At 40.0% G+C, this 16,789-nt stretch overlaps 1 protein-coding gene across 16 annotated transcripts in view; it reads right to left on the bottom strand.

Annotated features, from left to right (window-relative positions):
- The window catches only part of Potec (POTE ankyrin domain family, member C), a 108,530-nt gene that overhangs the window by 45,425 nt on the left and 46,316 nt on the right, over nt 1-16,789 (bottom strand). For all 16 annotated transcript variants that reach the window (XR_005495417.2, XR_010059007.1, XR_010059008.1 and 13 more), the window contains 2 exons: nt 5,692-5,722; nt 1,772-1,820 (listed from right to left, as the gene is read on the bottom strand). Coding sequence is in view for 11 of the 16 variants with exons in the window: in XM_063276802.1 (XP_063132872.1) it covers nt 1,772-1,820; nt 5,692-5,722 (80 nt within the window). In the remaining 5 variants the exon portion in view is untranslated. Of the gene's footprint in view, nt 1-1,771; nt 1,821-5,691; nt 5,723-16,789 lie in introns of those variants that run through there.

Genomic DNA, 16,789 nt, shown 5'->3' with positions numbered 1-16,789 from the left:
ACAGGAAGCTCAAGAAGAATGACCAAAATGCGGATGTTCCCACTCCTTCTTAAAAGGGGAAAAATAATATCCCCTGGAGGAGATATGGAAGCAAAGTTTAGAGCAGTGACTGAAGGAATGGCCATTCAGGGCCTGTCCCACATGTGCCCCATATCTATACAGCCATCAAAACCAGATAAGATTGATGAAGCTAAAAAATGCATGCTGAAAGGGACCGGATATAGATCTGTCCTGAGAGACACATCAAGAGCATGTCCAATACAGAGGTCAACACTAGCAGCAAACCACTGAACTAAGAACAGGATCCCCCTTGGGGGGAATTAGAGGAAGGTTTGAAAGAGTTGAAGGAGCTTACAATCCCATAAGAACAACAATACCAACCAACCAGAGCTCCCAGGATCTAAACCACTACCAAAAGACTATACATGGACTGACTCAGGGCCCCAAATGCATATGTAGCAGAGAATAGCCTTGTTGGGGCACCAGTGGAAGGGGAAATCCTCGGTCCTGCCAAGGTTGGACCCCCAGTGCAGGGGGAAATGGGGGAGCAGTAAGGGAGATGTATGGAGGGAATAACCAGATAGGGGATTGGGATGGGATGGGAGCTTATGGACAGGAAACAGGGAAAGGGAATAACATTTGAAATGTAAATGAAAAAATATATCTAATAAAATAAATAAATAAATAAATAAATAAATAAATAAATAATAAAAAGATTAATCTTTAATCTTCATGTAAGAACTGACTGAACACAGAAGCAGGGGAAAATCCCTCATAGTTAAACACTCACCTATACATTTCAACAAAGGAGTTAGCTTTACAAGTTTTGCTGCTGAATTTCATAGCATAATTAAGATGGGTGTTTTAAACAAACACCTAAATTAGTACTCATATCTTTTTGTTTTCTATTTTCAAGACAGTTTCTCTGTGTAGCCCTGACTTCAAACACAGTCTGCTGACCAGACTATCCTCAAACTCAGAGATCTTCCTATCTCTTTCTACCAAGTTGTACAATTAAAGGCATGCATCACCATACCTGGCAGTTTGTATATCTTAAATTAGTATAATAAGTCATGAAAATCTCTTTCTTTAAAAAGATTTCTACTGTAAGGAAATCAATTTTACATTAAGATGCTGGAGTGGAAAAGGGAATCCATGTATGTTGCATTGCATCCAAAGAGAATATTTTGGAATTAGTATCATGTAGGTGAACAGGGTTTACATAAATTGTTTTTGTAAGAAAGATATTGATAATATATGGGAACACAAATTTGACTGTGTGGGTTTAAGAAACAAGAAATGAGGAATAAGGAAATGAGGAATGGAAGATGGGACTAGTTCAGCAAGTAAAAAGCACCTGCTGTAAAGCATGACAATCTGAGTTTGATCCATAGGCCTTCCTTTGATGCCTACAGTGTACAAAATGAAAGGAAAGAACTGAGTTTAGCAAGCTATCCTCTGCCCTCCTCATGAGAGCACATGAACACACACGTAGACACACACACTCAATCAAACCTTATAAATCAATAAATTTAATTTTAATATAAGAAAAGACAAATGATTGGGTAGAGAAGTGGGGGCAGACCTGAGGGAAGTTTAGGGAGGGGAAACCTGAGGGGAGTTTAGAGAGGGGGAGAAATATGATTAAAATTCACTGTATAAAATTCTCTAAGAATTAATTATATGAGAAAAGAAGTAATGGTTATGAAAATTCTAAGTAAGAAATTAAATTCAACAATGAGTATGTTTCCCCAGGACCAACCTTACATACCTCAATTGCCATAGATGAGGTCACTTCAGCATCCACTTCATTGATAGGCCTTCCAAGTAAAAAGTACAGCAAGGTGTGTAAGTACGAATCCTCAGCTGTTGTAAGAGATCAGCTCTCTACATAGTAAATTATACTTCTTTACTTTGTCACCATAATTTGACTTGAGTGTTTAAACCATCTTTAGTTAACCATTCCTGCCTACACCTATCCTTATCTGAGAACTGCTTGATGGTACATTACTTATAGTTTCATATCATGACAATATTTTGTCTGAGCCTTGGAAATACTTTGCATTTAAACACTGTCTATTGTATAGGAAAACAACTAAAATTCCTATCAATGGTTCATTCATAGAAATGAAACTAATCTGACAGCATAAAGCACATTACAATGATGAGCTCTTTTCTCCATCCTCTAATCCTGGATCAAACACCAAGCTTTATTATTCAGGTGTAGTACATTTCTTCCTCATTATGGAATACGTCTATTGAAGAGAACCCACTGCAGGGTTGAGGAGACAGCTCCCTGGTTTGTTAAGAGCACGTGTGAGCTTTTCAGAGACCCAAAGTTTGTTCTCAATACTCATGCCAGGTGGCTCACAATGACGTGAGATTCCACCTCTACAGGGGTCTTCTAGCATCCACCAGACCTGCAAAAATGCACACACACACACACACACACACACACACACACACACACACACACCACATCACACACAACCTTTAAAAACAATTTCAAATCTGTTACTTCTCTTTGCCTGTAAAAAAAAAAAAAGTAGAGGAGTTCCCGAGACATTTTAAAATGTTGAGAGATAAATTTGTAAAGTCCAAGAATATGTTTACAGTCATTACTGGAAACTTTTTTCACAAAAAGAATGTAACATTAAAAATTATAGTACTAGAACACAGAAGTTATAAAGGGAGAGGGAATAACTGGAGCCACAGTTTTCAGTAAGGGAGAGGGAGATGAGCAGAGGAGGGGATGAAAAGAGCAATGACCAACACTAAGTATGTTCAAAAGCCACATAGAAATGCATCCTTTGATTAACTTCTTAAATATGTATACATATATTAAACATTTAATTTACTAGTTTTGTTTACATGTAGGTATGAGTAACTTTGTGTTGGCATGTGCACATGAGTACAGGTGCCAGCAGAAGCCAAAAGAGAGTGACAGATTCCCTAGAGTTAGAGTTACAGGCAGGTGTGATCATCTCACATGGATGCCAGGACTCTGGTCGTCTGAAAGAGTCTTAACTACTGATCCCTCCCTCCAGCATACAGCTCTGTGTGTGTGTGAGTGTGTGTGTGTGTGTGTGTGTGTGTGAGAGAGAGAGAGAGAGAGAGAGAGAGAGAGAGAGAGAGAGAGATTTTAATAGAGTTGTATAGAGGTTAAAATATATCAAAAAATCCCAGTTCTGTGTGTGGAATTCTTCTCCTGGTATCCCAGAAGACCCCCAAAGCAATATAGCTATTGACATTAATCTTGGTTTCCCACTAGAACTGGATGTAAGACTCCATTGCTGAAGACTCCATATGCAGTGATCGTAGGGAAAACTACATTCTGTGGTTACAGAAACTGAAGAAATCAAGCTGGTACTTACTAGGAAGCTTCCTTCTTCCTGACTAACTTTCATACTAGAATATCCTATGAAGGCAGCAAAGTAAGAAAGGTAAAAGTCTTGCCCAGCTGTGAACACTATGGGCAACAATAATTACCATCCAGGCAAGATAATATGGCTGTGCTTAAAATAATGCTACAAATGCTATGGGAAAACAAACTGCTTACTGATTGTATTGAAGGCTCTCCTCACAGAAAAGAAATATATGTGTAAATCCAGCAAATGATGCATTGCTGGGAAGCTCATAGGCCCTACAGGAGAACCCACTACTGTTATTCTGCTAAGAGTGCATTGTATCAGACTTCCTTGTAAATATTTGTCTCTAGCCCCATAGAAAAGAGCAGTTCTCAGTTCCCATGAGAAAAGTGTCTGTTTGCAGAAGACAGTGGTTTATATAGAGACTCACACATGGTCAAATTGCAGAAAGGATGTGTCTGTGGAGTGTTCGCACTTAAATGAGACATCTTAATCACAATCCCTACCCCAAAGACTAAGAGAATAAGGAACAATAGGGCACAGAAAGACTATAAGAGCCAGAGGTTAGTGAGAACTATAACCAACAGTGTCAGGTGGATATGAGAAGGCCATTGAACTCATGAACTCACAGTAGCCTGGGGCCAACTGTTCAAGAGCCTTTTGCCAACCATGACCAGGAATGTACATAAGAAGTATAGCAGTGAGTGGGAAAAGAATTGCCATTGAGGGTGCACCTGCCCAGGGTACATAAGGGACTTTAATTCACTCTCTATAAAATGAGGTGAAGTAAATAAGGCGGCGTCCCTACATTCTATATGGACATTCTCCAGTGTCATAGGGTGATTTTTTAACAACTTTCAAAGGGAATTTTATCAATTCCTAGTACTAAGCAAAGAAAAGAAATAAATTTTTCAGAATACCCTTGAACCCCTAGTGTCCACACACCCTTACATGGAACCTTCCAATATCTTGTCTATAGTTTGCATTATCTTTGTCAGACTTAAAATAAAAGCCAAGATCCTGATATCTGCTCTAAATTCCTGTTCCTTTTAATCAAATCCAATATTGTTCCAAATTTGTCTCAATTTATTCCATCCTTAACCTCTGCCTTTTCAATCATTTGCTAATCCCATCTTCTTACTTTGGGATGACTAGACTCATTGATCAATTCTAGTATTAAAACACTCACCCATAAACTGTTAAATAAGAGAACTGACCTTAGAATTAATTAATATGAGTTTCAGGTTTGCTGTTCCCAGATACTCTACTTTAGCATCTGTAAGTCTAAGATTCTCCATCACAACCGCCACTTTGTGGTATAAGTTCAGGTTGATGAGCTAGAGGCCAGTCTGTTAGTTTCCAAAGATTACTTAAAATCTTGAAATTCTTGTGCTTTTTTTCCTCTATGAGCATAAAAAGAAGTCATGAACCAAAGTAAAGCTAATCTAGGCAGTGGTAGGGCACACCTTTAATCCCAGCACTCATGAGGCAGAGGTAGGTGGATCTCTTCAAGAGATTGAAGCCAGCCTGGTGAGTTCCAGGACAGCCAAGGTTACCCAGAGAAACCCTGTCTTGAAAACAAGCAAAAAAAGGAGTGGGAGTATGAAATAAGAAAAGAGTGAAGTTGCAGAAAAAAGAAAAGAAGGAAAGGAAGATTTTATTTTCCTAGTCTGAGATAAATGTTTGTAACAAAGGCCAACTGAGAAATAAGTGTGTAAAATTTAAATCTCCTCGATCTAGATGCACACTGCACATACAGTCACTCTGCACTTCCAGTAAAGCATTTCTCACACAGTATTTCTCCATATTGCTATGCACCACATGTGATTTCACAGCCATGCTTAAGTGAGATCTGCTGGACAAACCTTTGGTGCATTTTTAAACCATTAAGATACATTCTTGGATTATACCTTTATTTCTTAGGCAAACTATAAAGCACATTTAACATAAAATCATGATTTTCTGAATTAACTTTATATGTATCTATTTCCTGCCCCTGTGCTATATAGGGGGTTCTCAGTCTATGAAAAGAAACAAGATAATTCATTATATAATGAGGTAGTCTGATATTTACATCATGGACTGAATATTTATGAGTTATGACTTGATAGAATAGTTAATCAAACTCTGAATGGTGATTGCTTAATTAGTTAAAAATGTCATAAAAGCACAGGTTCTTTTGCATAAGTGTGGCAATAGTTATAACAAACAACATGTTTTAAACATACAACCGAGAACCAAGGACAAGGCACAGCAACACAAAGTGTCCTTTCATCCTATTCTATAATCAGTTGACATTATTTCTTAAATTCAGAAGTCCTACCTGATTGAAGAGTCTTCAGAACTCTGAAATTCTGACAAAGAAAAGTCACAAGTTACCTTGTGTAGATAAAATATTGTTAAGTTTTAAAAGTGCAGTATTAAGTATGAGAATATTCTACCATCAATATGAAATATACTACTGTCAGTATGAATTACTAATTGAGAGTAAGTGATATATTAAAAGTTATTTCTCCTTGTCATTATTGTATAGAAGAAAAATGAAATATGTCAAAATGTGATGCCTTGTACAAGATTGTCATGTATCACAACCACAATCCTATCTGAGCACAAGGGAGTGTCAGGGCATGGTGACATCACAGCAGAGTGTCAGGGCATGGTGACATCACAGCAGAGTGTCAGGGCATGGGACATCACAGCAGAGTGTCAGGGCATGGGACATCACAGCAGACTGTCAGGGCATGGTGACATCACAGCAGACTGTCAGAGCATGGTGACATCACAGCAGACTGTCAGAGCATGGTGACATCACAGCAGACTGTCAGAGCATGGTGACATCACAGCAGAGTGTCAGAGCATGGTGCCATCACAGCAGAGTGTCAGAGCATGGTGACATCACAGCAGACTGTCAGAGCATGGTGACACTATGGCAGACTGTCAGAGCATGGTGACATCATAGCAGAGTGTCAGAGCATGGTGACATCACAGCAGTGTCAGAGCATGGTAACCCTATGGCAGACTGTCAGAGCATGTTGACATTAGCAGAATAAGTTTCTTTCCAGAAACCAACAGTGTCGTGCAAATACCTTAATTTTTGAAGTAATTACCCAAGGAAAAATTCTAAAAAGAAATCTGCTTTTCTCTTGACACAACTGAACCTCTTCAGAAATTCACGCAAACTATTTAGTTGAAGGTAAAATGATATAACAAGAAAGCCCACCGTCTGTTCATTATACTGCACAGTTCAGCAAAACACAGAAAGAGACCAGGGACAAGGGCCCATCTGAGATGGTTTAAATAAAAATGGTTCACAGGCCCAGATGAAGGGGCACTATTGGGAGCTGGGGCAGGTGTAGATGCTAGAGGAAGTCACTGTGGGAATGGCCTCTGAGGTCTCATGCTCAAGTGAGTTCTGCCTCTGCTGCCTGTGGATCAACATGTGGGACTCTCAGCTCCTCCTCCAGCCCCATGTGTGCCTGCACGCTGCCATGCTTCCCACCCTGATGATAATGAACTAGACCTCTGAACTGCAAGCCAGCCCCAATTAAATGCTTTCTTTTTGAGTTGCCATGGTCACAGTGTCTTTCACAGCAATACAAACCCTAACTAAGACATCATCAAAACACTTTTCTGGCTGCCAGTGGAGAAGAAATTTGTTGCTGCATCTTTCTAGTCCTCAGTCCTCCTCAAAATGAGCATCACTCAATTCTCACTATTATCTCATTCTTCCATTTGGTGAAAATACGATTGAATGCTACTGGATATTTTGTCTCTCATAGAAGGAACTGCTGGAACTACTGGAGTGACTGAACCTTTAAGAGTCTGTTTGGGACTAGAGATATGCCTCAGAGCACTGGATGCCCTTCCAGAAGACTCAGGTTCAATTCCCAGAATGCACAAGGCAGCTCACGCCAGTCTATAAAGCCAATTTCTGGGGACCTAATGCCCTCTTCTGGCATCTGTAAGAACTGCGTACACATGGTGCATTTAGCCAAAACCAAAACACATAAAATAAAAATGAATGAGTTTAAAAAAATTTTAAGAGTATATCTGACCCCAAATCATAGCTAATAGTAAAGGAAAACTTACAAACAAGTATTAAAAAAATGAGCCCGGGGCGATTACCAACAATGAAGGACACGGATAATCAGATATGAAATTACAGATATACCAGGCTGGAGAGATGGCTCAGCGGTTAGGAGCACTGACTGCTCTTCCCAAGGTCCTGAGTTCAATTCCCAGCAACCACATGGTGGCTCACGACCATCTGTAATGGGATCTGATGCCCTCTTCTGGTGTGTCTGAGGACAGCAATAGTGTACTCATAACATAAGCGAATAAATAATTTAAAAAAAAAAGAAAGAAATTACAGATATACCAACTAATTAAGGGCTGGAGAGATGGCTCCGTGGTTAAGAGCGCTGACTGCTGTTCTTCCAGAGGTCCTGAGTTCAAATCCCAGCAAAATCACATATACCAACTAATTAAACCTCTCAATTTTTCAGATTGTGCCCACACTTGACTATCCCAGGGAAACATTAGATGTGATTTTTTTCACTCCTTGTAAAGCTCAAATACATACATACATACATACATACATACATACATACATACATACATACGGGGTTGGAAATTAGTATGTGAGCACTTGCTTAATATTTGGAAGGTCTTGAGTTTAATATTTACTGTTCAGCATCACAAACTAATAGTGGGAACTTAAATCAGCCTTGTGAACACTTGTTTGTACTTGTCCATGAGAAGAAAATTGTCTTGTAGCTTCATCCAGGGTATTCACACTCTAATGTTTTTATAGAACAAGGTTCATACAATAAAGTTATGGAGGCCAATTTTAAAAGTACACCTTCTAAGTTACATTGCCTGCAGTCCCATTCTAGAAATTTTATCATGAAGCCGTGTTGGATTTTTCCCACAGGCCTTTTTGGGACCTTTTGAAATTATTATGTAATTTTTGTCCATAAGGCGATTTATAGAGTTTATTGTGTTTGTTGACTTAAGTACTTTGAACTAACCCTATATCTTCTGGACAAATCCAATGTTGGATAATCTTTTTGCTTTATACCTGTATTTGTATTTCAAGTGTTTTATTAAGGGTCTTTTCACCTATGTTCATCAGAGATATTAGATTATACATCATTGTTGTGCCTTTACATGGGTTTGGTGTTAGAGTAATACTGGCTTTGTAAAACGGGAGTGGAAATACTCCTTTAATTTGGTTCAGTTTTTTTTTTAAATAAGAAGTATTGGTCATAAATACTCTCTGAAAAGTCTGGTAGAATGCTGCTGAGGCTCTACCTAGTACTGGGCTTCTTTTAGTTGGAAGGCTTTCATTACTGTTTCGATACTCTGTTTGCTACAGCTCTGTACTATTGTTATGATAAAACACCATGGCCAAGGCAATTTATAGAAGTAAAGGTTTTTTAGGACTTACAATTCCAGACAGATAAGGGCCCATGGCCATCATGCCATGGAGGCATGGCAATGTGGAGGTATGGAGGCTAGAGTCACAAGCTGAGAGTGCTTATTTTGAATCACTAGAGTGAAGCAGAAACAGCAAACTTGAAATGGGGCCCATCTGCTGTGCTCTGAAAACCCACCTCCAGTAACATACTTCCTTCAACAAGTCATATCCCCTAAACATCTCCAACACAACCACCAACTTGTGACTATGTTCAAATATATTCATACGTGGGGAACATTCTCAGTCAGACCACAGGGTCTATTTCAAATTGTTTGTCTCTTCTTGGTTTACCTTTAGAGAAATGCATACTTTTCTTTTAGGTTTTCCAATTTAAGGGAATATATTGTTGTAAAGATGTTTTCTTATATTTTGAATTTCTTTGATGTCTGTTGTAATATTTCTCTGTTCACTTCTGATTGTGTTAAACAGAGTCACCTCTTTCTTCCTTTTGGTTAGGTAGGTTTCAGTTTTACAATTTTAATTATCTTCTCAAAGAACGACTGCTTAGATTTTGTCCACTCATGGCCCCATTATGATGTCTAGAAGCTACCAAATTCTGCATCTCCGTGTCTCATGTCAAAACACTCTTCAGATTCTAACTGCAACAGACTTCTCTTTCTTGAGCTGAGTCCATACCCAGTCCACAGCTTTCCTCTACAAGTGTGCCATGACTATGGCACCTTTGGCATCTAGGAGTCTCCAACATAGTCTAGGCTTCACCTTCTAGCCTCACACATTGGCCCTGCTGAGACTCCATCGAGGGACACATTTGACATATGCCTGGTTTCTGCAGCTTCCCTTAGCCCACAATCCCCTTTTTATAGCCTTGATTCTAAAGCCAGAACCATATGACTGAAATTGTTCAAGGTTTGCTGCTTGATGGGACTGGAACTTGGTCCCATCCATCAATCACATTTACATCAGATTTCTGCAGGTGATGGTTTTCTTCACTGCTGAAGCTTTTCTTTCAATTCTTTTCACAAGTTGGAAGCTTAATTAGAGGTTGGGGAGTGAAATCTTGCCCTAGTCACCAATCTTTCTTCAATCTAGTATCCTGTATTCCTTTAAACTTTTTATCTCTGCGATGACTGGACTTAGCTACATTACACTTCCTGATGCTCCTTTTCTCCTCAAACTGGACACATCGAATTTCTCTCCATCCAGCTTGCTTCTTTTCATTATAGGTCCACATAACAGTGATTCCTAGTAACTGCATGATACAGTCAATGCTAGTCTGTCATGAAAAACATCTCTGTCAAAATCATAATCTGAAAATGTTATCCTCCAGCAAACTTTTAAAAAATAGCAGAAAACAGCCACATTCTCCACCAAACTATCCTAGAAACAGTCTCTGGGCCATTTACTAACACTCTTACCCTCTGGAATATCTTGTGATGGACCCTATAGTCCACACTGCCCTCAGCAAAGCTGTCCATGGTCCTACCAGGATGGCTGAGTAGGCCTCCACATAAAGCATCCAAAATCCCCAAATCGTCCACATTCTTCCAACAAACAGTTGGTCAGACCTGCCACAGCAATATACTGCTCTCTGTAACCAACTGTGGTCTTAGTCACTTTTCAATGTTGTGAAGACCTTGACTAAGAAAACACTTACAGAGAGAAGCGTTTAATTAGAGAATTGCTTATAGTTTCAGAGGTTTAGTGCATTATCATCATGGCTGGGAACATGGCAAAAGACAAACAGACCCTGGAGCAATAGAATCATGACTATCCTGGCAAAGGATTGAAGGACACTGAAAGACACCCTGGTTACCAATTGAGGAAATTTGAACCCCAGAGACCCTGAAGGGATGGCAGGAGATTCACCTGACTCCCAGAAAGCCAGGCCGGTCACTGGCCCACAGCCCTCCATAGGTCTGTGACCATCAGTCATGCAAGAGCAATGCTCCAAAACCCTTCACAGGTGGAGGATGTGACCACCAGTCACTAGGCTCGAGGCAAAATCTCCATTTAATGTGGTATCTAAAGGCCTGGAGGCTTAGCCAATGACGCTTCCCTTCCCAGACACTCCTCCCTGCAAAAGGTATTTAATCTCAGACCCACTCTGAAAAGTGGAGACGGCTTTATTCATCCACTTTTTACCAGGTAAATGCCTGGAAACCATGAACTGCCTCTTTTCATGGGATCCACCATGGGGAGCCATAGAGAAGCCCTTTACCTACAGAGGAGCCCTTTGCCTAATCTCCCCCATAAGGCCTCCCCTGCGCTACCAGAGGTAGCTGCCACCAAGTCCAAGACCACAGCAGCCTACCAGCCAAGGAGTTTCCCCTCTGGACCAGCTGGAGCGTACCCCCTCTTTTCTCCCTAGGCCCCAGGCTAGATCCAGGCCCACGGGCCCCCACTCCATTGTCAGCTCTTCTGAGGCATCGAAGCAGCACCAGGATGCCCAAGAGCCTGAGAACCGATGGCCCTGGCGTCATTACAGGCCTGGGGACCCCAAGCCAGCTCCTACTGTGTCCTATGCCTCAGATCATGCTTCCCGACCTTGGGAGTGTTGTCCTGCGACTTCCCACAGCCCGACTCCCGCCCAGGGGCGGCCTGGGATAAGTGCTGTCAAACTTCCTGAGTCCAGCCTCTCCAACAGCCCCAGCACTATGTCAAAGCAGACAAAGAACCCTACCATTAATCCTACAGAGGATGAGAGAGACTGCACCTGGTTTGAGCTCTTGATACCCCAAAGTTCACCCCACAGTGACACACTTCCTCCAACAAGGCATGCCTCATAATCCTTCTAATCTGTCTCAAATAATGCCATGTCCTAATAAATAAGTGCATATTTATGGAATATATATACATATATACATATATATACATATATATATATATATACATACATGGGTGTGTGTGTCATTCTTAGTCAAACCACTACAGACTTGTTCCTCATTTGTATTTCATTAATTTCTATCCTAATTGGTTTTTTTTTTCTTTTTGGAGTCTACTAAACCTGAGTTTGGTTTCTTTTGGGTTTTCCAAATTCTAGACTTGAACCATTAAGTTGCTTATTTGTGCTCTTTCTGATTTCTGACTATAGACACCCACATCTATATATTTCCCTTATAGTAATACTTTCAGTGTGTCCCAGAGGCTTGGTTGTACTGTGTTTTCATTTTCATTTACTTCAAATTATTTTTTAAATTTGTCTTTTTACCTTAATCTTTCTTTATTCAATGATGAATTTTTAATCTCCATGAATTGTATTTTCTTTCTTTTTATATTGGATTTTTCTTATTTACATTTCAAATGTTATTCCCTTTCCCAGTTTCCTGGACGTAAGCCCGCTTCCTTTCTACTAAAAGGGTGTTCCCCTCCCATCTACATCCCACTTCCAGTCCCTCAACATTCCCCAACAATGGGGGTCCAACAGTGGCAGGTCCAAGGGCTTCTTTCATTGGTACCCAACAAGGCTATTCTCTGCTACATATGCAGTTGGAGCCAGGGGTCAGTCTATGTATAGTCTTTGGGTAGTAGTTTAGGCCCTGGGAGCTCTGATTGGTTAGTATTGTTGTTCTTATAGGTTTGCAAGCCCCTTCAGATCTTTTAATCCTTTTTCTAATTCCTCCAACACGGTCCCGTTCTCAGTTCAGTGGTTTGCTGCTAGCACTCAACTCTCTATGTGACATGCATTGGTACCCAACAAGGCTATTCTCTGCTACATATGCAGTTGGAGCCAGGGGTCAGTCTATGTATAGTCTTTGGGTAGTAGTTTAGGCCCTGGGAGCTCTGATTGGTTAGTATTGTTGTTCTTATAGGTTTGCAAGCCCCTTCAGATCTTTTAATCCTTTTTCTAATTCCTCCAACACGGTCCCGTTCTCAGTTCAGTGGTTTGCTGCTAGCACTCAACTCTCTATGTGACATGCTCTAACTGTGCCTCTCAGGAGAGATCTATATCCAGTTCCTGTCAGCATGTATTTCTTAGCTTCATCAATCTTATGTAGTTTTGGTGGCTCTCTCTCTCTCTCTCTCTCTCTCTCTCTCTCTCTCTCTCTCTCTCTCTCTCTTTCTCTCTCTCTCTCTGTGTGTGTGTGTGTGTGTGTGTGTGTGTGTGTGTCACATGTGGGGCAGGATCTGAATGGCCATTCCTTCAGTCTCTGCTCCAAAATTTGCCTCCATATCACATCCTATGAATATTTTCCCCCTTTTAAGAAGGAGTGAAGCATCCACATTTTGGTCATCCTTCTTGAGCTTCAGGTGGTCTGTGGATTGATTCTTGGGTAAATCGAGCTTTTGGACTAATATCCACTTATCAGTGAGTGTATATCATGTGTGTTTTCCTGTGATTGGGTTACCTCACTCAGGTTGATATTTTCTAGTTCAATCCATTTGCCTATGAATTTCATGAAGTCATTGTTTTTGATAGCTGAGTAGTACTCCATTGAGTAGATGTACCACATTTTCTGTATCCATTCCTCTGTTGAAGGCCATCTGGGAATCTTTCTAGCTTCTGGCTAATATAAATAAGGCTGCTATGAACATAGTGGAGCATGTGTCTTTTTTGTATGTTGAAGCATCTTTTGGGTATATGCCCAGAAGAGGTATATCTGGGTCCTCAGGTAGTGGAATGTCCAATTTTCTCAGGAACCTCCAGACTGATTTCCAGAGTGATTGTACCAGTTTGAAATCCCACCAAAAATGGAGGAGTGTTCCTCTTTCTCCACATCCTCACCAGCATCTGCTGTCACCTGAGTTTTTTATCTAACCCATTCTGACTTGTGTGAGGTAGAATCTCAGGGTTCTTTTGATTTCCAATTCCCTAATGACTAAGGATGTTGAATATTTCTTTTGGTGCTTCTCAGCCATTCAATATACCTCATCTGAGAATTCTTTGTTTAGCTCTGTACCCCATTTTTAATACAATTATTTGGCTCTCTGGTGTCTAACTTCTTGAGTTCTGTTATACTTTGGATATTAGCACTCTATCAGATGTAGTATTGATAAAGAACTTTTCCCAATCTGTTGGTTACTGTTTAGTTCTAATGACAGGGTCCTTTGCCTTTGCAGTTTTATGAGGTCCCATTTGTTGATTCTTGAAATTAGAGCATAAGCCATTGGTATTTTGTTCAGGAAATTTTCTGCAGTGCTCATGTGATCAAGACTCTTCCCCACCTTTTCTTCTATTAGTTTGAATGTATCTGGTTTGATGTGGAGGTCCTTGATCCACTTGGACTTAAGCTTTGTACAAGGTGATTAAAAATAGATCAATTTGCATTCTTCTACATGCTGACCTCCAGTTAAAAAAGAACCATTGGGTGATTTTTGCTCCTTTGTCAAATATCAAGTGACCATAGGTGTATGGGTTCATTTCTGGGTCTTCAATTCTACTTCACTGATCTACCTGCCTGTCTCTGTAATACCATACAGTTTTGATAACTATTGCTCTGTAATACTGCTTTTTTTTAATTAACTTGAGTATTTCTTATATACATTTCGAGTGTTATTCCCTTTCCCTGTTTCCGGGCAAACATCCCCCTCCCTCCTCCCCTTCTTTATGGGTGTTCCCCTCCCCATCCTCCCCCCCTTGTCGCCCCCCCCATCAATCTAGTTTACTGGGGGTTCAGTCTTAGCAGGACCAAGGGCTTCCCCTTCCACTGGTGCTCTTACTAGGATATTCATTGCTACCTATGAGGTCAGAGTCCAGGGTCAGTCCATGTATAGTCTTTAGGTAGTGGCTTAGTCCCTGGAAGCTCTGGTTGGTTGGCATTGTTGTACATATGGGGTCTCGAGCCCCTTCAAGCTCTTCCAGTTCTTTCTCTGATTCCTTCAACGGGGGTCCTATTCTCAATTCAGTGGTTTGCTGCTGGCATACGCCTCTGTGTTTGCTGTATTCTGGCTGTGTCTCTCGGGGGAGATCTACATCCGGCTCCTGTTGGCCTACACTTCTTTGCTTCATCCATCTTGTCTAATTGGATGGCTGTATATGCATGGGCCACATGTGGGGCAGGCTCTGAATGGGTGTTCCTTCTGTGTCTGTTTTAATCTTTGCCTCTCTATTCCCTGCCAAGGGTATTCTTGTTCCCCTTTTAGAGAAGGAGTGAAGCATTCACATTTTGATCATCCGTCTTGAGTTTCATTTGTTCTAGGCATCTAGGGTAATTCAAGCATTTGGGCTAATAGCCACTTATCAATGAGTGCATACCATGTGTGTTTTTCTGTGATTGGGTTACCTCACTCAGGATGATATTTTCCAGTTCCGACCATTTGCCTATGAATTTCTGTAATAGTGCTTGATGTCAGGGTTGGTGGTTCCTCCAGAAGTTCTTTTATTGTTGAGTATAGTTTTTGCTATCCTGGGTTTTTGTTATTCCAAATGAATTTGCAAATTGCTCTTTCGACTCTATGAAAAATTAAGTTGAAACTTTAATGGAGATTGTATTGAATATGTAGATTGCTTTTGGAAAAATGGCCATATTTACTATATTAATTCTGGCAATCCATGAGCATGGGAGGTCTTTCCATCTTCTGAGATCTTCTTCAATTTCTTTCTTCAAAGCATTGAAGTTCTTGTCATACAAACCTTTCATTTGCTTGGTTAAAGTCACACCAAGGTATTTTATATTATTTGGGACTAATGTGAAGGGTGTCATTTCACCAATTTCTTTCTCAGCCTGTTTATCCTTTGAGTAGAGAAAGGCTACTGATTTGAGTTATTTTTATACCCAGCCACTTTGCCAAAGATGTTTATCAGGCTTCTTAGTTCTCTGGTGGAATTTTTGGAGTCACTTAATTATACTATCATACCATCTACAAATAGTGATATTTTGACTTCTTCCTTTCCAATTTGTATCCCTCCCTTCGTTGTCTGATTGCTCTGGCTAGGACATTGAGTACTATATTGAATAAGTAGGGAGAGAGTGAACAGCCTTGTCTAATCCCTGATTTTAGTGAGATTGATTCAAGTTTCTCTCCATTTAATTTAATACTGGCTACTGGTTTGATGTATATGGCTTTTACTATGTTTAGGTATGGGACTTGAATTCCTGATCTTTCCAGGACTTTTATCATGAAGGGGTGTTGAATTTTCTCAAATGCTTTCACAGCATCGAATGAAATGGTCATGTGGTTTTTTTCTTTAAGTTTGTTTATATAGTGGATTACATTGATGAATTTCTGTAAATTGAACCATGCCTTCATCACTGGGATGAAGCCTACTTGATCATGATGGATGATCATTTTCATGGGTTCTTGGATTCAGTTTGCAAAAATTTTATTGAGTAATTTTGTGTCAATATTCATAAGGGAAATTGGTCTGAAGTTGGTTTCTTTCTTGGGTCTTTGTGTGGTTTAGCCACAAGCATAATTGTTGCTTCATAGAAGGAATTTAGTAGTCCTCAATCTGTTTCTATTTTGTGGAATAGTTTGGACAGTATTGGTTTGAGGACTTCAGTAAAGATCTGATAGAATTCTGCACTAAACCCATCTGGTCCTGGGCTGTTTTTTGGTTGGGAGACTATTAATCACTGCTTCTATTGCTTTAGGAGTTATGGGGCTGTTTAGATGGTTTATCTGTTCCTGATTTAACTTTGGTACCTGGTATTTGACTATAAAATTTTCCATTTCCTCCAGATTTTCCAGTTTTGTTGAATATAGGCTTTGTAGTAGTATCTGATGATTTTTTTAATTTCCTAAGATTCTGTTGGTATGTCTCCCTTTTCATTTCTGATTTTGTTAATTTGGATACACCCTTTATACCCTCTGGTTAGTCTGGTTAAGGGTTTATCTATCTTGTTGATTTTCTCAAAGAACCAGCTCCTGGTTTTGTTGATTCTTTGTATAGTTCTTTTTGCTTCTACTTGGATGATTTCAGCCCTGAGTTTGATTATTTCCTGCCTTCTACTCCTCTTGGGTGTATCTGTTTCTTTTTCTTTTTTAGAGCTTTTAGGTGTGCTGTCAAGCTGCTAATGTATGCTCTCTCCTGTTTCTTTTG

This window comes from Rattus norvegicus, chromosome 17 (genome assembly GCF_036323735.1).
Source record: "Rattus norvegicus strain BN/NHsdMcwi chromosome 17, GRCr8, whole genome shotgun sequence".
NCBI classification, from domain to species: domain Eukaryota; kingdom Metazoa; phylum Chordata; class Mammalia; order Rodentia; family Muridae; genus Rattus; species Rattus norvegicus.
Note: the sequence above shows the minus strand (reverse complement) of the source record. Positions and strands in the feature narration are given on the sequence as shown.